We start from the raw sequence: 20,754 nt of genomic DNA, 5'->3' as shown, positions 1-20,754 counted from the left end.
CGGGACTTTTACCAAAATACCAAAATTACGGCTTAATGAAAATAAAAATTCTGTGTGAGAGACTGGTGTAGTTTAGCCAGTTTTCCAGCAGGGAAATTGAAATTCATTTTCCTGCTTAAACAGAAAGGAACTTTTCTACATTTTTTTGTAGATCTTGATTTAAACGAAAAGAAAGCAGTAGATAAAATTATTTTCCCAATATTTCTGTCTATTTCTTATCAGTACATCAGAAGATAACTGGAGAAGGGACAGAAAAGACTCAAGAAATAATAGCTCTTTCTTGAAATGGCAGTTTTAATGAAAGTAGTGAAATGATAATTTTAATTACCACATTACATTGAAACAAGTTAGAAGTTAAGGATGCTTCCTTTCATTTACTTGGAAAATCCAAAGGAAAAGTTATGAAGTGTTTTGAGGACAAATTCAGGTTTTCAGGCCATTTTTAGCTCTGATGCTTTATGCCATACTGTCATTTATATCCTCTTCTAGAATTAGCCAAATTGACTTCTTAACTATCAAGCTCCTTACCTGACAGAGAATTTGATACCTCTGTGCTGTCCCTTTTAGAGCATTCAGGGGAGTGATGTATTGATTTAAACCAATCCCTTTGCTCTTTCTAAATTTGGAATTTTTTAGCCTTACGGGTTCCTCCTATGCAAGTTCCTCCATGTAACTCCATCTCTCTTTGTTTATCCTTCTGCTGCCACCTGCCTCCCCAGCCAGGTGAGTGGGACTATTCTGACGTAAGACCCACCTGAGTTTCAGCTGAAAGGAATCCTTAAATACCCATTCATGCTCCTAGACAGCTCTGCATTTTCAGAGGTTCCATTTCACAGCAAATATTTTCACAGCAAATATTTATTTCACAGCAAATATTTTTTTAAGGAGCATAAAAGGAACAGTTAATATAAACTGTTAGACAACTTATTAATAAAAAATTTGTCCTTTATCGAGAATCATGCCTCCTTTCTTGGTTTGTTTTTACAAAACTGTCAATAAAATATCCTTTGGTTCATAGCAACAGTTGGAGAAAAAGAATTTGGAGCTTGTAGCTGGCTAAAATTTGGTGGGAAAGAAATACACAGAGATAGGATCAGAAAGCAGAGAAAAAATTATAAAGTAACGTTCTGTCATATTTTATATGCAACAGAGCTGTAAAAAATGAGCAGACAGATTCTATATCAAAGTTTGTATGAGGCAGATATTGACAGTACCTCCACAACATTATTTTTCAAAATCTGAGGGAGTAAAAAGGATGATATTCTTGCAATAAAAGAAAGGACACTTTGATATTTACATTACAAAATAGAATTTTAAGTTAAAATAGAAATGTTTGTATCACATGATGTAAAATTAAAGAAAGAAAATTTGAGCAAGAATGAAGACATTTTTATCGATCCAAGTTAACGTCTCTCCTAGGATATTAATTCCTTGACAATTTTGACATTTTAATGTTTTATTTATCATTGGAAACAAGACAACTATTGAAAATACACAATTCTTTGCAGAATGGAGTTTCCATCCCCTGCACAGTTCTAGTGGTTTTGTTCTGAGACTCTGCTACACATTTCCATTCCTTTGTAAGCTATATACAATTGATTTCAGCAGGAGTCTTCCTGCTTCACATTAAGTATATGCTTTTGTCATTTTACCTAAACATTGGTATCTACACTTACATCTTAGAGAAACAGAAAATTCTAATATAGAATAATGAACTAAGTTTTCATTAGAAACAGGCAACAAAAACTTAAAGCAATTCCAACTTACTGTCAGCTCCCCAGTTAGAAGTTATTGATTAGTAACAAAGGCATAGTGAAAAATCATTATCTATTTAAGAAAAAAATAATTCTACAGCTTTTGCAAAAAATACATTGTTAACTACAAATGATCCTAAGGGGTTTAGTTGCAGTCCTTTTTGGACCAAATTTAGTGAGACAATGCTAATTGTCTTAACAAGATATTGAACTTTTTTATTCCATCTACTTTTCTTTGCATGTTAGGCTAAACCCTACAGGGTATTGTTGCAATGGAAAGGAATGCACACTCCCTGTTGGGCTCAGCTCCAACGTAATTTTAGATTGTGACTTGTATTACATAATTTCACATCTCAAGTGTGCCAATTCCTTATAGAGACATAACGAACTGAGCTGCAGGACAAATGCCATAATACCATTTCCATTATTGTCCCTTTGACAGCTCTGTGGTCGAGTTTCTGTGGGGAAAACTCAATCAGATATATTAAAATAAACATTTATTGTGTAGAGAAATTGAATCAATTGTATTTGACTAGAAGGAGAATACTCTGTGGTGTTTTATTCTAGAGATGTGTACTTATACAGAATAAGGACCACTCTCCATAAGAAGATAAAGCGTAAAGTGTTCCCTCTCATTGCATGTATGAATATTACATTTGCAACTACAATGTTTCAGTATAAAAAATTCAGGAGAATGGACTTGTTACTTTCAGAATAGCAGGTGGTAAAACAAATCAAGAAAATGGACCTGTTTCCATATTACACAGCAAAATTCTTCACTATATGTTCATATTTGATAATAGGTATACAATCAGGGAGATGGCAGTTCCCACTGAGTCAGTAGGGCTACCAAAATGATTAATGCTTAGTGAGTGTTTCACCAGCTTCTTGCCAGAAGGATGCAAAACAGTGGCTGGGTTTCCAGAAGTGTTGCTTCTTCCTTTGACTTTGGTGTCTCCAATGGAAAACTGCACATTTTGAACTCAATTTTTGCTGTTGAAAAACATATTCTGCCTTTAAAAATTAGGAAGTTAGCAACAGTTAAGTGGAAAAAGGTCTGTTTTCCAGACACATATGTTTTGCCAAACCCCACAATCTTTCCTCAACATCTTTCTCCACTTTCTGTGCACTTTAATAGCTATGAGAATTTCTGATGTACCTCTCTCACCCATCTAATTTGATTAAATTAAATACTTTCACTGAAGATTTGCTAGTTTGAAATTTGTTAGCGAAAACTTTTTCAGAGAAAATCTGAGAAAGGTACTCAAACTTAGAAATTAATCCAAGAAACCTACCAACTACTGGTGTGAATGCTACTTCTGTTTAGAACAACATCTGTCACATAAGAAGACTTCATAATTTGATTACTTAAAGTTCTCTGCTCCTAGGCCCACAGATGCCAAATGGGAAGAGCTGATCGATTCAGAAGACATTCTTCCTCCCATGCATGTTGCTCTACAACAGCTAGAAATGTGCTCAGCTTGCTGGCAGACTGCCACAGGCAGGGTCACAGTGACATTCCATGGACTATTATCTTATCTGCTCCTCACTGCACCCTCCTTTGAAACAATGGAGTTGTCAGTCTGCATCTGCAGATCTTTCTTGGTCACCAATCCAGCCCTTCAAAGACCACATTTGGTCAGAGAAAACATAAACCAAAGGAAAATGTATATCTCCTACTTAGCTTGCTTCCAATCTACTTGTGTTCAAAGAAATAATAATGGACACTAGCTGCAGCTCTTACAAATGAAAAAATCTTCTTTTATAAATTTGTTATGTAATTTCAGGAGATACCCACAACAAAAATTGCTCTTACTAAAATCTTATGAGTAAAGATCGAAATTGTCAAACATCCTTACAGACCAGTTGCCAAGGCACAAAACATTACAGTACATTAAAATCTATCTTAAATTATCTTAAGTTTTGAAAATGTGATTTGCTGCAGAAAATTACTCAAAATTTTTTGTGCCTTTCTGCAGTTGATGGTGACCTCTGCTTTGGAAATTGTCCCAGAAGTCTAATGATGTCCAGAAACAAGAGAAATTTTGAACATATGTAAATACAATGTAATGGACCTTAGAAATCTCACCTTCGTGTCCCACCATATCCCTGCACATTTGCTTTTACTATTGTGCATAGCCTAAAACCAAAATCAAATGAACAATCAAATGAACAGTGAAATCTGTACTGGATTTTTGTGAATTACTTTCTCAGACTGTGGAAAACTTCTCTGGGCTTCCTTTCCAGTGCTGAGAGGGATGCCTCTTTTTTTTTCCCCCACACGGACACAGACAATGAAGATCCAGTGTTGCTGATCTGTACTAAACCTTAGGCAAGGCAATTACTTTCTGGGGTCAGGTTGCCCATTTACTTAAAACAGATGTAAAAGTGATGCTTAGCTATCTACATCTCAGACCTGTCAAACTTTAAAAATAGAAGCCTGTTTGAAATCAAGCATCTGGCATGCAAGAAACCCAGTAGAGGAGTTGCCACATATATTATTCCATGGGGTCAGTGAGGCCGCTTTAACTGCTGACTTCGTGCTCCTGGCAGTAGCCAGATGCAGGCAGAACACTTAGAGATGTCTGACTAACTTCCACAAGGAAATGACTAGCACCTAGTACCAACCAGTTTCTCTGCACTGCAGAAAAAAAAAAAAAGGCCCTGAACCAAGTCCATTTTTATTGACTCAGGACTGCCTTGCCTGGTCTGGGACCCTGTTTGTGCCCACTTGTGTCAGCCAGGGGCAGCTGCCAGTCTGCAAGCAGTGCCATGGCAAGTTCAGATCTGACCACTATACTGTACCTCCCAGTGGCATCTTCATGGTATGTATCCTTGTCACCTCATCCTTGAGTTTCCCTTCACAGTAATATGCTCCAATAGTTTCACTGGCCTGTTCCCTCTTCCACACCACTGTTTTGGCTGCTGCTCTCTTGGAATCTTCATTAACTTCCAGTGGCTCCCGGTGCTGGTTTGCTACATCCTCCTGGTCCCGGCCTATCGTGATAGACTCACGGGAACGCCATTTGGAAGTGACACATGTAAGTGATGTCTCAGTGTTGCCCACCAGAGGGAAGGAATTGATCAGTATGAGGTCCAGTGCCGCTCCTACTTTACCTAAAAAAAACCAAAACACATCAAATGGAAAAATATTTTACTGCAGAATTTGATGTGGCCAATCAAATCACCAGGTAAGCTGTGTCACCCAGTGCTCAGGGCTTCTCTGGATGTTGCCGTGCACAACTTTCGTGCAAAATTGGATGAACACAGATTAAGTATTCTGTTTCAATGACTTGAGGATTAATTTTTTATGACACAAACAGATGGAATTTGCTCTTCTTAGAAAAGGCAGTGCGTCTTGCAAACACATTGAATTTCTTTCAAGAGGTGTTGTAGAAGGCCAAGGAAAACCATAGATTACCAAAGCAGATTGATCCGTGTATAGTTAGACATGCACATAAATGCCTCAAGTATGGTGCTTTTCTGGCAACAGAATTGGTGGATGATAAGATTGTCAGTTTAATAGTGTTTCTTCAATCTCCCTTACATGGATTTAGTACACATGAACTGATGTAAAGCAGGTATGACATCAGTTATAGGAGATGGTAGTACTTTGAACACTTGCAGTATTTTTTTGCAGCTGTTTTATGAATTTGGACTAATGATTTCACAGTCAATCACGTTAAATATTTGAAGCCCTAACAGACACTGACAAGGCCCATGGCACAAAGCGACTTATGCAAAAACAAAGAGCAAGTTGGCATCGCTAGTTAAATGAGGTCAGGTTTAAATCACTCAAAATTGCTTCTTTTGATCAATAGGACTGCCAGAAATACACAGAGGTGAAAGTTTCTTTGAAAATGAGAGATGCAAGCCTAATTAAAATATCTTCTAGCAGAGTGTCACAGTTTTAGCTGTTCAAATGTGCATAGTTGGAGGGAAATTCAGCTCTCCTATAATGAATAATTGGCAAATAATAGGCGTTTCCCTTTATTTTTTAAGTTCAGGGTAAGGAGAAGGGAAATACTAACATTTTTTCCAGCTGAAACAGGAAGAATAATTGATTTCTTTTATTCATCACATCTATTTTCCTGATTTTGATACAAGTATATTTTGTATTTACATAGAGAGACCTAATATTTAGTGCCGGTCAGCTTGCAAATGTTCTCTGATGGGAAGGAAGGGGTATAGTCTTAGATAAGGAAGGTCAAAAGGTCGCAGTGCTGACTGCAGTCTTTGCGTGTGTCTGTGCAGTGCTCTGGGCCAAGGGAGGAGGTCCTCCTCTGCTTTCAATGCAAGCAACCACTCTGGGGACTGAAGTATCTTGACAGCCCATTGACACTCACCACACCCAACCAGTCTTCCACAGCCTCCACCCTTTCATGTGCCAGCCCAGATAATTTGCAGTTACATAATGGAGAAATGAAACCTTCTGGAAACGTTGCGACCAACATTAAAGCAAATATTGCATAAACGTGCAGGTCAGTAAAGTCAGTTCATCCTGCTGCACATTGCAAACGTGAATCCTTTGAACAAAGTTAAATAGGTATGTGATAGAAATGAGGCCAATTCACACATTCATTTTATGGGACATTTGTCTCAAGGCCCTTAGTTTTGTATGAGAAACATTTCTGTGTTTGAGAAACACAGTGTGCTTTTACTGTGGATCTGATGCATCAGCCAAAGGCCAATATAGCTCAACAATCACCAGCACTGAGAGAAGCTTCAGTTTAGATCAAGCAAAGCTCACATGCCAGGTAGAGATATTCTTAAAATCACAAACTGCAAGATCCTGGTTTCTGCAAACTTTTGCGAAACTCAGAATCAAATCTGGATTCAAATTCTGTGACTTGACATGACTTTCTGCACTGAGGTCAGGCCCAGTGTTAGAAAGCAGAAGTGAAATATTTTTCTGCCTGGCATCCACAGGGCACAGAGCTACAGCTGCCTTTCCAATACAAATGTGTGAGCCCAAGGGCTGGTGTCCTGCAGAGGACAGCTGGTCATACAGGACTCCAGTTCCATTTTCCCTAGTATTTCTGCATTCCTCTGACTTCCACCAAAGATTGAAAGGTGAAAATAACACGTCTTTCCTCCCCTGAATCTCAGCCTTTTGATACAATGAGAAAAAGCAGTAGGAGAAGCCTGAATTTTGAGGACCAGCTTTCATGCTGCCTTTGATCCATATGCAAAGCAACATTCTACCAAAACTGGGGTATTTGCTGCATAGTATTTTCCTTGTAGTAAATTCATGCAATAAAGGTGTAGAACAAGTAGACATACTGTTTTTTTAAATTTGAGAGTATTCTAGGTGAATCAAAATCTATCCACCAGTGAATGGATAGTGTTCTGATTCACTGTCTAAAGATAGGTGGCTGTTTGTCATATTAAACACTGCAGGGTAGCCCATACACCTCAATGAGGCAGATGTAACACAGATGGAGTTTCTTCCCAGAGAAACATAAGAATTTTTTGCCTCTAAAAGGATTTTATATCTATGTGTAAGTATAGAATTATATGTCAAACATGACTTTGAAGCTAAGGTTTCATAGCTGGAATATATTGCAAGCAGAAATATAAATAGTGAAAGTTTTGCACTAAGAAAAACTATGATTGAGATATAATTTGAAAAAGAAAAATAAGGCATTTTATCAATATAAGGCCTTGGAGGTGATAGCAATATTTTCTTTGACTCCACTGGGTGGGGATTCATGCAGCATCTCTTTATGAGAATGCAATTTCAAATAAAAAAACTGCTCTTGCTAGAAAGGAACTTTTCTAGTCTGGCAAAATTTAGGTCAATCATGTCCTAGATGCTAATGAAGGTTTTGAGTATGTAAGAACCAAATAAGGCAACAGAATTTAGCTTTGAGAAAATCACAAAAAATAGAGAGAGGAAGCAGCTATCTCAGCAGCAGGGACAATCCTTGTGCTGCCTTGAAAAAGTCCTTTCACTCCTGCCCTGGTTCTTGAAAAGCAGCCCTTATCAGGAAGGCAATTTGCTGTGTGTGCAAATGGATTTTGAGAAGAGAAAGAGCTTGCAGAAGGCCAATGCTGTAAATGGGAAACACCATGCAAAGAAGACCCATTGCCAAGTATTTATGACACATCACTCACTGTGCTGCAGTGCTTTGAGTCTTTCCAGCACAGTGAAAATGGCATCCTCTATAGAGGTTTAAATAACAAGCTCACTGACTGTAGCCCAGACAGCAAAATAAACGGAGGGAAACCCTTACAGTTCCTCTTGGCCCACTCCAAATTACAGGATTGTCCTCTCTCTTGCTGGGTGATAGCTGTGTCTTTGACAGCTTTTCTAGTACACATTTCTGCTGCCCAGAGAGCCAGTTGTATCCTGTGCTGCATCCAAAGCAGCGCAGCCAGCAGGGCAAGGGAGGGGATTCTGCCCCTCTGGTCTGGTGAGAGGGGAACCCTCCATCCAGCTCTGGGGTCCCGACACAGGAAGGACATCGACCTGTAGAAGCAGGTCCATGAGAGGCTATCTAGGTGATTGGAGAGATGCTGGAGCACCTCTCCAATGAGGAAAGACTGAGAGTTGGGATTGTTCAGCATGGGAAGAGATGACTCCAGGGAGACCTTACAGCACCTTCCACTTCCTACAGGGGCTACAAGAAAGTTGGAGAGGGACTTTTGTCAAGGGCATGTAGTGACAGAATAAGGGGTAATGACTTGAAACAACAGGAGGGTCAATTTAGATTAGATATAAGGAAGGAATTTTTCACAATGAGGGAGGTGAACCTCTAGAACAGGTTACCCAGAGAAACTGTTGATGCCTCATCCCTGGAAGTGTTCAAAGCCAGGCTGGATGGAGCAGCCTGGTCTAAATGAAGGTGTCCCTGTCCATAGGGGTGAGATTGGAACTAGATGACCCTAAAAAGGTCCCTTCAGCTCAAATTATTTTTTGATTCTATGATATTGATCTGGGGAAATTGTGCTAAACAGAGAATAAATTTGTCATGCTGTGTCTGTAGGCCCTGTGTGTTTTTATTCCCTACCAAAATGCCATTCATACAGGCACAGTCATCATATTTTCTGTGCTGCATTGCACCAGCAAAACTCAGCTAGGATCAGCTGAAAAAAATAGTTCTCAGAAATTCCCTAGAACACATCCCAGACATAGTTCTACTCAAAGAGCAAGCAAGTCCTTGATAAAGATTAAAATATCACTGCTCTAGATCATTATTGGTGCTAAATACTAGGGTTCATGGATAAATGTGGCAATCTTGAGCTGAGATAGTTTGATGCCATAGATCACAGAATCACAGAATCACAGAAGTTCAAGGCTGGAAGAGACCTATAAGATCATCAAGTCCAACCCATGTTCTGACTATTCAACTAGATCATGGCAGCAAGTGCCACATCCAGTCTTTTTTTGAACTCCTCGAGGGATGATGACTCCACCACCTCACTGGGTAGATGATTCCAGTATCTGACTACTCTTTCTGTAAAATACTTCCTTCTTAATTCTAACTTGCATCTCATACAGATGAGTACATACAGCAACTCTTAGTTCAACAAAGTTAACAAACCAATAAAAGTCTTGATTTGTCCTTTCCTCTGACAGTCCCTGCCCATATACTTCCACTGTTAACCCTTGTCTTGTCTCCAGGAAAACATGGGAAAATTCTAGGCCCCTCCTATCTAGTGTGAGGCCTTTGCAAAGTTGTCTGTTATTTGGAAAAAATGTTCAACACAATGGCTTATGCTCCTCTTCCACAACAAGCAGCCAGAGTTGTGAGCTCCATCACAGGGTACCACACGGTAACCACACCTCACTGTCCTTCAAAGTTCATATAATATGGATAGAAGTTGTATTTGCAAAGGGTATTGAGAATTCAAAGATCTGAGGAAGGCTTTAGTTTTTAATAATGATTGGTAACAGAAGCAAAGAAATTGTTTAGACATTACACACCTAAAGATATATTTATTTCCTTATATTTGTAGAACTTTATAACTTTATAACTTTATAACGTTATAACTGATTGCTCGAAATTACTATAAGGAGGAAGTCTTCCTCCTGGTATTTGGAGTGTAACAGATCAAGGTGAAGATCTGTTGTAGAGGTAAGCAGAAAGATTAATACTTTTAAAATACTAGTTATTTAAGAGAAGATGAAAGGGCAGAAAATTCCATTTCCAGTAAATTCTACTCCATTTTTCACCAGGTGAAGCAGAGAATAGATGTAATATGGAATGCTTATGTAGTTCTGTGTTGGTTTTTTTTTTTTTTTTTCACTGTTATTACTTGGAACACTAATGATTCCTGCTATTAGGCATCTGGGGACAGGAATATAAAACACATAGCTACTATATTGGCAGGGGAAAAGTAGAATCTGAGCTTAGTTTTGGTGTTATGCTGAAAGTGAAACAATCAGTTGCCTATGACACTCACTGCAGGATTTAAAAATAATTTAGACACTGGTGAAAATTTTTAAGTCATCAATCCTTCTTCCTGAAAGTTTCTTAAAATATAACAATGAACACTCCATCTGCTTGAAATAATAAGGTTTTTATTTTGAACAAACCCAACTTGCTAAATAGCCTAAACCTCAGTATTTCTTATTGTGTCCTGCTTTGTAGCTATAACTTCAGCTGTACCCTCTCCAGTCTTATTTTTTTTGGTGTAAAACAATGTATCAGATTAAAAGAATTAAATTAATCTATTTAGAAATACGAATGGTGACCATACAAGCAATTTTACTGAGGAAGTATAGCATTTGATTAATTCTTGGGGAAGTACTGAATAAACAATGATTTTTAAAAAATTAATTAACTAGACAATGTGGAAGACAATCAGGCTGGAAATAATGAAAATTAAATATGAAGAAATAAATAAAATAGAGACTGTCAACATGTCTCCTCCTCCAAAATGAAAAAAATAAGTACTCCTTACTTAATATTAAAGCTGATCAGAAACTAACCCAAAACATTAACTGTTTGGGCATATTTTTCATAGGAAGAGTAGAACATACACCAAACCAGAATCTGGAAATTTTGGATGTTTTTTCCTGGGCTCTCAACACTTATAATATTTTTGGTTTGTTCTCAAAAAAGAAAATAATCTGATGGGCTTTGAAGGCATGTATTCATTTTATGGGCTCAGTGATCTTTAAGCGTCCTGCTATCTGGAATGCAAAGATAGCAGTGGCTCAGGTAATTTCTCCCAGTGAGTCAGATTCTCTTCTGACAGCTCATTCCTCCACAGGAAAACAAGGTTGAAGTTATTATTGTCCAAAGAGAGTAAGATTCTCTACCATAGAACTGTAACAATAGGGGTGAAAAAATGACAGAAATGCTCCTGGAAAACATCTGATAAATGAGCTAACAACCAGGTGTCCCAACAAAACCTTTTTTGTTGTTTATGTAAAGAATCTTCTTGTTGTATTTTACATTATGCTACTGTGCAGCTGTGGGATGCTTTGCCATTTCAATACCAAGACCACTTGCCCTTAGAAATAGGGCACTATTTGTGGGGGGAAGGTATTATGAAACTAATAAGAGAGGAGAAATTACTGACAGGCTGGCACTGTGCAGTAGTAGGAAGATCAGAGCACATGTGTGAAAAACAAAAAGTTTCAAAGCTATGAGGGCTGCCTATCTCGGTATCTGCTCATCTGCCTTTGGGTACCTCTGGTGCAGCTTAAGGAAATACCACTGCCCTCTTGTTTTCTCTGCATGTCTGCTGTTTCACAACCTGTCAAAACAATATTTTAAAAAGAAAAAGCCGGAAGAGAAACAGTGCTGCAGCTTTGTTGGGGTTTCCAGGGGAGAAGCTGTGCCGAAATGCCAAAATGTGTGTGTGTGTGTGTGTGTGTGTGTAACCAAAACACAAGAAAGAAACCAAAACATGGTTTGTCATGATTTCTCCTTAGGCCTGGTTGACCACAAGTGAGTAAAATGGGAAACAACATAGCAGCACCAATGCTTATTTGAATAACTAGCTTACAGTATGCCAGGTAATGCTGAAAATGTTGAAAGAGGCTGAAGAATGTGGGAAAGCTCCAGTAGGACAGGCTTGTAGCTCAGGTGCGTATGGTTGGATTTGCAGCCAGCAAAATATGGGTATCATATCATCAAGACTGCATGTGCACATCAAAATAAATACGTCCCTAACAAGGCTGGCCCTTGTCAGTTGCATTATGAAGCTCATATTGTACTGCAAATGTGCCAAGCTGAAGTAGGTAAAATAACACTGGTAAACAATTAACCAGTGCATACAATAAGCATAAGATTGGCTGACTGTGAGCACTGACTGCTGGGAGAACGCATTCTAATGCGCTCTTGCCTGTACAGAAGGGCACCCTTGCTTTGCCACTTACTGATGTTTCAGACTGAGGTAGCTGGGAGGTGTTTCTGGTGCTAAGCACATTCTGTGACTAAGGAGGCCAAGGCCCCTGAGCAGTGGCTTGTCTGCGATGAACAGCCAGGAAATAACACAAGGGAAAATCATCAGCACAATTAGAAGTGCAGTTGGAATTGCATTGTCAAGGAAGGCTTGTTATACTCCAAAGGAGAAATTAACTAAACCACTTCATTAGTCATGCTGACAGCACAAAAAAATAAATAGCAGGCAAGAAAAAAATACCAGCCTTGAAGTAAAAAGTTTGCATTTCTGAAAAGAGAAATGTCATTTGTTAATGTATCTTTCAAAAATCCTTTCAGAACATAGCAAATGCCTAATATCTTTATATTGTAAAGGGGTTAAGGTTCCAAGTGATGAATTACAAAATGTATTTTTATATATTTTTAACTTCTTTAAGATATGACCCTTGTTTAACAGTTGGAGAACAGTTATCAAATCTGTAATATAAACATTCACCATTTTAAACTCTTTATAGGAAATTCTCTCTTTTAGACATGGGTTATTCTTCGCTGCGTGGCTCCACTGAAACTACAGTGGAACAGCATCCTAAATATAACCTACCCAGTGCAGGATAGAGACTATCTTTGAAGGGCAGTTCTTTACTGCAGATTCTCTAAGATTTTCATCCCTCCACTCCCAGATAGATCTTACAGAGGGACCTTGTCAGGAAACTAAATCAGTTTCTCACAAGTGTAGGTGCATCCAATTTTGGTTCATTGCTGCTGTCCCTAAGCAACACCCTCCATACCTCTATGACTTCTTGGTCTTCCAAGAGAGCTGAACAGAGTTTTTTGTTTGTTTAAGAGATGGATGTAGGTCAAGCATGCTTGTGTATGTGACTGATACAGAGTCAGTTTCCAGCCCAGGTAATTCTCACTGAGCACATGAAGGACCAACTGCATCTCCCTGCCCTAGAGACAGCTGTTCAGTGACAGTCAGTATCTATGACTTCTATTCTCCCTCTTGTACAGTAAAACCTTCCAGATAAAAATCTTGTGGGTATCAGACAATGGGTGCAAAAATATTACAGCTTCAGTTTTCCCTTAAATGAAAATTCAGCAAAAAAGTAATCAACCCATCTTAATTATGACTAAATATAAAAACCATACAGTAGATGTGTGTTCATGTATCTATATATGAATATTGTATCTAAAACAATAGCATATGGTAACATTTACAAATGTATTGTGGCTTCATTTCACCCTTTCACTGCTGATTCCTTTGGTCCTGATGCAATGCCTTTTCACTCCTGACCACTCCCAGCTACTTTTGGGAACACAAGCTTCCTGAGAGCTACTCTGCATCTCTGTAGGTGTGAACCAGGCGCAATATGGCAGGCAGATGCAATTTCTATGTCTCACAATCAAACACACTTCAGGCACAAAAGATAAATTTGTTTAAAATTCCTCCAATTCACATTACTGGTTGGATAATTTAGGTGTCAGAAAGGTTGCGCATCAGTGTAATGTCTGGTCATGTGACAAATACCTGATATTAAAACCTCACAGTTACAGTTATGAAATACCTGAGATTTAAAGGTCAGAAGTGGTTTTCCTCCATTTCTTTGAGGAAGTTTCAAAACTCCAGCATTCAGCCACACGACACTCTGAAGTTCAGCTGCCACTTTGATCTGACAACAGCCTATTTGAAGATGCTCACAGAGGCCTAGTCCCTTTAATTGTGGGAAGAATGATATTCTTGTTCACTCTCACAGGCATGGATTAGCCACCAGTTAATAAAGGTTTTCTTTTGGTTAAATTAAGCTTGAAAAGAGAAATAAAAGTCTTGAAGCAAAATTGTTAGAACTTTCCAATCTAACTAAAAATTTTGACATGTCATTTTGAAAAGCCTACAGGATTATAAAGGCGCTTGTGTGTCTGGTAAGATGTGTTAAAAGCTGTTCAACTTTCCAAATATGAAAGTAAGTCACATAATACAGATAATTTAGATTATTTTCATAACACCTACTGATCCCAAAGAAAATGCATAGAAGCCATCAGCATAGATGATAGAGAGCAATTGAATGCTATTACACTGGTTTGCTCCACTGTTACCTTTTTCTAAAAAAGCTATTATGATCTTTTGAGTCTTTTACCATATATGGGTCCAACAGCTAAATCAGAAAAAAAAAATTCCTGTATTTTTAGAGAGCCACTGGATCTAAGATTATTGGCAGAGAAAAATTGCAGCACAGAAAATTCTGTCTTGGAGAATGAAGACGTTTGACATTATATTTGCTTCCTGATAGAAATAGTCAAAGAAATGTTCTTGAAGCTAATTGCAATTGTGGCTGATTTTTACCAATCCTTTACTGATAAAGGATAAATAAAATAAAGTTCACACTTGAACATTTCTGAGAGTTAGCTCACTGTGAGAAACTGCAAGTGTATTTCTAGATAATCTGAGGACACCTGAGGATGCCAGAGGCATTTCTGAGGCAAAATGCAAGTTGTGACACTCATTCCTTTCCTTCAGAGAAATAAATAAATCTGCAGCTCTTCTTTGGTCAGAACTCAATAGACTGAACCTAGCCACAAGGTTGGCATTTGAATCCATACTTCAGGATAGATGCCAGCACAATTTTGCTAGTCTAAAATGTCAGGGACATAAACAACCAAAAGAAAAAACATGTGGTGATACTCAATCTAGTTTGAAGAATCCTAGCAGGATTAAATTCAACTCCTTATCAGTTTAATTGAACATTTGCTGTGGAATGTAGAGAGTGCAAAAGTGAGCATTTGTGTATACTTTGAATGCCACCTTCCAAACTGGATCATTAGCTCTAGCTGCTAACAAAGTACTGCTATTAAAAATAAAAAGACATAAAATCAAAGTCCATTTCTCCTAATGGGAACCAAGTCAGTGGTTTTCACCTTGGCAAAGGGTGGAGTGGAATTTGTGTCTACCCAGCAACACACCCAGAGAAGCCCACAATCACCAGGGACAAGGTTAAGGCAGTTCAGTGTCTGTGCTCAGTGTAGACCCTCCCCTGTTCAGGGAATGTCATTCCTGCTTTCCTGAACTCCGCCTGCAGTATCTAGAGGAAAGCAGGCTCGCATTGTCTTCCACTGCTAGCCCCAGGAAACATGATATCATTCTCAAACAAAAGCGGGAAAGCTGACAGATCTATTGAGATGGGTGTGACTACAGCACACACCTCGCTGGTCGGCCCCTGTGGAAAATTCAGTGACTGGCAGCTCATCGGCAATGGGCTGTCTGTGCTCGCCACATTTTAATGTCTGCAAATGACTTGTTTCTCCTGCACTTGTGACTTAATGAACGTCATTGCTGTCTGTGTCAGACACGTATATGACACCATGCAGAGAAACAGGAGGGACAAGGAAAAAGGTTGGAATAACTGGACTTTCTTTTCTTCTCCATCCATAATGCTCACAGCACCAGATATTTTCAAAAAGTATAAAGCTGGAAGTGATCTGAGGACTAAATAGGTCGAATCCATGTGCAGCTAAACAACCAAGAAACTGAAGCCATGGAAGAGGAGTTGGCAATAACAATATGCATCCTATTACAGCAATTGCTAGATAAGAATATTTCCAAACATGATTTCAGCAGATTAAAAACTTTTTTTTTTTTGGTCTGCATTAACCTCTAGCCTTTTATCGATGCCAAAAGTAACATCTCAAACTCACAATTTTATTGTTAACAGCTGTTAGCATGCTGCTAATCAGGAAGATCTGTGCAAAGCAATCATGAAGAAAGTTGCATGGAAATGAGGACTTCTGCCTTTTCTTCCTAATTTCTGGTTTTCATTGCAGGACAATTTCCAGTTCTACAGCACATTACATTTTCACTGTGAGATGGACTGGATCTATATATATCTCAATACAATGGTCAGGGGTGAGTTAAGAGTCTAAGGTTATCATATGACTTGTATTTTTCTTTTACATATTTTTACAGAAGAAACTGACTAGAGAATCAAATGGAGGATTGTTAAAGTGATACTCAAATGTGGAGCAACTCTGAATCTGATGGCAGGACAGTCGTCCTCAGGGCTCTGCATGTGATAGATTCAGCAAGGTATCTCAAACATAATTGCTGAAATTACTGTTAGCTAAAGTTGAATCAGTATATTTCTGTATACCTTTCTACAGATATCTCTTATGGCAACTTCTGACTTGCTGAACTAATGACATTTCCTGATAATACTATATAAACATATTTGAAGTGGTTTTAATTGATCTTGTATTTTTCCCCTTTTTGCTCACTGACTTCCATCTAAATTCCACTTGTGGAATATTGTCTAAAATCAGATACTGGAATAGTTACACACATCAAGTGTACAGCTAGTTCATAAAATCAGTCACAGAAGAAATTGACATTTAATCTGTATTTAGAACAGATTTCTTAGGGAATGACACCAATGGTTTTAAAGTTATCAGCTGTATGAAAAAAATTGTGCCATTAGACAGGACAAAAACCCCTGCTGCAACATGTGTCAACAAATTCAATAGTCGAAAGTGGCAGCAGTGGATGCTACATGTAGTTAAATCACCCCCAGTTGCTTGGCCCCAGTCCTGCCCTCACTGGCTGTAAGAGCTCTGCACAGAGAAGTGGAATCACTGAAACAAACATTAGTACTTAAATCAGTAAACGTAGACGTTGGAGTGAAGAGTAGACAGGGTAGGTGTATACTGTGTGAAAAACAAAGAAAGGTATGACAGGTCCAGTACAGCAATTAAAGACAAAGTTTACCTGAAATCAACAGGCTGAATCCACAGAGAACTAGGTGTGCTAGAGGGTCCATGCTTTCCAAAATGTATCCATCCAGTTCTTACAGTTGCTCATGGAGTATCCTTTCCCCGGGGTAGCCCTTTAGCAGTTATTCTTGTCCTGCATGGTACGCTGTTTACAAGTCACAGGCAAGAAATCGGAGCACTGGCGCAGGCTGGAACAGTCTCATTGCTGTCTGAGTACAGGGAGTTTAAGTTCCTTTTTCCTGTTTCCTTTGTAGATTAGGATGGGAAAGGCAGGATCTTAAAGGCATTTTTGTATCAGCAGGACTGCAGGGCAGTGCAAATCCCGTCCATCCAGCAATACATCAAAACAATTATCTGGAGCTGCGGGAGAAGCAGGGGACTGCTGTTGTTCATAGTCAGCAGAAAAGGAACAATGATGGCATCCTCCAGTAGGCGGGAGAGGGCAAGTAAAACATCCTCCACCTAGGTACAGTAGGTGGAAAGTGTTAGTGTCTCCTTCTTGGAGACCAGGTCTGCTAACTTCTCAGGGTGCTATTGTGTTTTCCCTTATTTATTTAATCCACATGTGAGCTGCTGGCTGCAATGCATTTCTGCACACAATAATGAAAATATGAAGTAAACAGTAACAAAGCAGCCAGCTGAATCCAGTATAGACCAAATCCATCCACAATCCAGTGAACTACTCCCTTAGTTCATGTGTTTTATTGGAAACAATTTTTCTTTACATTTGACAATTGGAACCAGACTGAAAACTTGTTGCAATAATAAAGCTCACACAGAGTTATTATGACTTCAGTAGGATTAAAATGCCCATATCACTCAGGGAGGTATAACAAAACCCAAAGAAAAAATACAAAGAAAAGCAGAAAAAAAATTTTAAATAAATGGAAAGGCAGCACTCAAATATATAAACTGAACTGAAAATAAAGAGCAATCTTATTTACCACTTTACTAAACATGATCCATTGCAATATAATATTTGGAAGTTCTGTAATCCTGCCAAGATGCCAACAGCCAGAATTACTTTTATGGAAGTACAGAAAAAGGAATGTTCAACTTAATTTTGGAAAAAGGGGCATGGGTTTATCCTACTTTAATTTAATTTCCTTTTAGCTTTGGCTTGTAATGTAGATTTCACAGAGGCAGTCCTTCATACCCAAGATCTATTGCCATGTGGAGAGAAGTGTTACATCCACAGAAAATGGGAAGGCAACAGCCCAGAGTTCCTCACCTGTGTGTCTCCTGGCCCTCCATATAACTGAAAGCCAAATCAAGTAGAAATTTATACTGAAAATACTCTTTGCGGGCAAAAACACAGTATGAGGTACAAGCATCACTAAAATTCCTTTTTGATGCTTAAAGGAGGTAGAATATAAGATATTCATGTGGTTTTGTTTCAGACTAAAAAAACCCTATATATATATATTTTGTCCATTTTAGTTTTTGGAGAACATCTACTCTTTTTTGACTCCTAGATGTAAAGCAGCAGTGATTAACCCTTTCCAATTGGACCTTATCTTTTATAAGTCTGCAAGCAACAATCCCTCCAATATCAGAATACTTACTGTATTAGCAGATACTAAGTATTATCATACTTCCTATCTTGTGGAAAACTGTTTTGTCATTCATTTAACCTCTTTATAAGTTGGCCAATCCTCAATTAGTTTTTAATATCTTTTAATTTGTTGAGGGATGGGGAGCAGGGAGGAAGGAGAGGGGAGTTAAGCAACTGCAGTCAAGGCTGTGGTTCTTCAGATTGCTATTCTAAATTTAGAGCGGTTTTTAAAGTTTTCACTTAAATCTCACTTTCCTGCTGAGGAGAAATGTGTCATGTCTCCATTTGAAATACACCTAGATACAAAGCAATGCTCCTGATACTGATTTTGCAGTATGAAAAATGAGCCAGGTGAGCTGTTCATTCTTTCTGACGAACTAACTTATATTACTGATCATTTAATCTGCCATACAAGGGGGTTATTTATCTCCAGGACAGAGTGGACAGGCTGAATATGCAGCATTCCACAAATTCAAGAAGGTTGTGAAGGCCTGCTGAAGCCGGAAGAGAGGAGATACATACTTACCCAAGTCAGAATTTGTTTAGGGTACCAGCATCAGCAGGACTGTGTATTCCTGTTTCATTACAAAATTTCATTTTCAAAGAAATAAAGAATGCCATCTATAATTCAGCCAACAATAATGTACTCCACTTAGGTCTGTTTCTATTTGGAAAGCTTTTCAATGCCACAGTTTAAATACTCCTCCCACTGAAGTCAAAATGAATCACATGATAAACTTTGTCTACTGCAGAATTTAAAGGATTTCAATATTCTGACTTACTCTCACTCAACATTAAGTTGAGTGAGAGTAAGTCAGACCTATATGTGCTAGGTCTACCTTTATTATTTTCATCCTTATATTTCATGAGACTAGAACATAAGTATTTTTAAGGTAGGTGATATCAAATTTTTGTCCCATGAATTAAAAACTGTATGATCTGATCACCCTCTGATTGGTGATTGTCTGTCCCCACCACCAAAGAGAGAGTCCTTAGCTAACAGGGATACTGATACAGTCTCAGCTGGGACTCACTATTAATGAGCTGAAGGATTCTAAATAGCCTTTGGCAAAACCAGATGGCCAGAAAAACAAACTGGGCTAAAAGTAAGGATGGCACAAGGAATAAAATATGGTACTGAGTTACTCTAACTTTTATTCCATGTCAGGCTGTTGACTACCAGGCTGTCCAATGAGCATCCTTGCTATATCCTCAGTCAGGTATGTAGCTGTATTTTGGCCCCTTAGGCCACACTCTCATATTTTCTAAAGGTACTTGGAAAGACTCCAAAAATTTCAAAAGTGTTCCCTTCTAAAACATCAGGTTTTTTTGTTGTTAACTGTTGATTCAAACATATTCACATCTTAACCCCCGACAAAATGGCATGCATGAATTCAAATTAGTTGCAGCAGGGAAACAAATTTTCTTCCAACATGTAAATAGAACCCTAGCATTAAACATGGCTCTTCATAAATCTCTTTGCTGAAGGCTAATTTTATGATATGTCAAGTGGCCTGAACTCCTGACACCAGGCTTTCCTCCTTAGATAAGCAGCATAGTTGTCTCAAGGACAACCCATTCATACATGCTGTACCACATGGAAATATGTGAAGAGGAAAAAGAAACAATGCCACTATACTTTTTAGTCAGGTAGATGTGTTAGCAGAAATCACATATCCTCTTGCAGTGTCTGGTTGTATTCTATTTTTTGGAACCAGGCCATTAATTTGGCCTTGATGTGATGTTAATTTGTTAGTAGGAGGCAGTAAAGGAACTTCAGGAATTATTACTCATCACAGTCAGCTAATGTGAAACAAAGGTTCACAAATGATAGGGTTTAAGCTTAATTTCCCAAACAGATCATGTTCTCCTCTGCAGCATGTCCTGTGCCACTGAGGCCATCTATAGCCCCTAAGCCATCTATCTGGGACCACCTGGAAGTGAGAGGTAGCAGCCAGGAGGCCAGGCAGAGGATACGTGCAGCTGCTGGTGCAAGCACTCAGGATGAGCACTGCCCTACCACTTCAGTGGCAGAGGCAAATGCAGGGAGGTAAAGGTTTCTGGGGCACATGCCATGCAAACATGGATAGGACAGTATGGAGCAATGGTGCTGTTGAAATGGGTAGCTTTGAGAAACTTTAGATGAGGTAGAGAAGGTAACAGTGGTTTTTGCTGCACCTCATTCTGAGGAGGTGCAGTTTCTTTATGCTTTTTCTACTGCTTCTCCTGCATATGCATACTTAGAAGGCAATTCAGGGTTGTAAACATAGCTATGATCCACTTGTTTTGCTCCGTATTTTTGTTTTCTTTTCTAAGAAATGAGTCTGTGTATCTGTGTTTAATGGCA

The 20,754-nt window shown here is 38.6% G+C and overlaps 2 protein-coding genes across 3 annotated transcripts in view; both read right to left on the bottom strand.

Moving 5' to 3' along the window:
- TEK (TEK receptor tyrosine kinase) overlaps positions 1-16,926 on the bottom strand; it is a 38,287-nt gene extending 21,361 nt beyond the window's left edge. For both annotated transcript variants that reach the window (XM_054289828.1, XM_054289836.1), the window contains exons 1-2: positions 16,848-16,926; positions 4,560-4,871 (exon numbers count right to left, since the gene is read on the bottom strand). In XM_054289828.1, coding sequence (XP_054145803.1) covers positions 4,560-4,871; positions 16,848-16,899 — 364 coding nt within the window. In that variant the 5' untranslated portion in view covers positions 16,900-16,926. The remainder of the gene's footprint in view (positions 1-4,559; positions 4,872-16,847) is intronic.
- Positions 16,927-16,936: 10 nt separating this feature from the next.
- IFT74 (intraflagellar transport 74) overlaps positions 16,937-20,754 on the bottom strand; it is a 44,573-nt gene continuing 40,755 nt past the window's right edge. The window contains exon 20 of the mRNA XM_054289867.1: positions 16,937-16,997. Coding sequence (XP_054145842.1) covers positions 16,937-16,997 — 61 coding nt within the window. The remainder of the gene's footprint in view (positions 16,998-20,754) is intronic.

Source organism: Melozone crissalis, unplaced genomic scaffold (assembly GCF_028551555.1).
Source record: "Melozone crissalis strain CALT ecotype California unplaced genomic scaffold, PUWL_Pcris_2 ptg000005l_1, whole genome shotgun sequence".
Classification (NCBI taxonomy): domain Eukaryota; kingdom Metazoa; phylum Chordata; class Aves; order Passeriformes; family Passerellidae; genus Melozone; species Melozone crissalis.
This window is presented reverse-complemented; position numbering and strand designations above follow the sequence as displayed.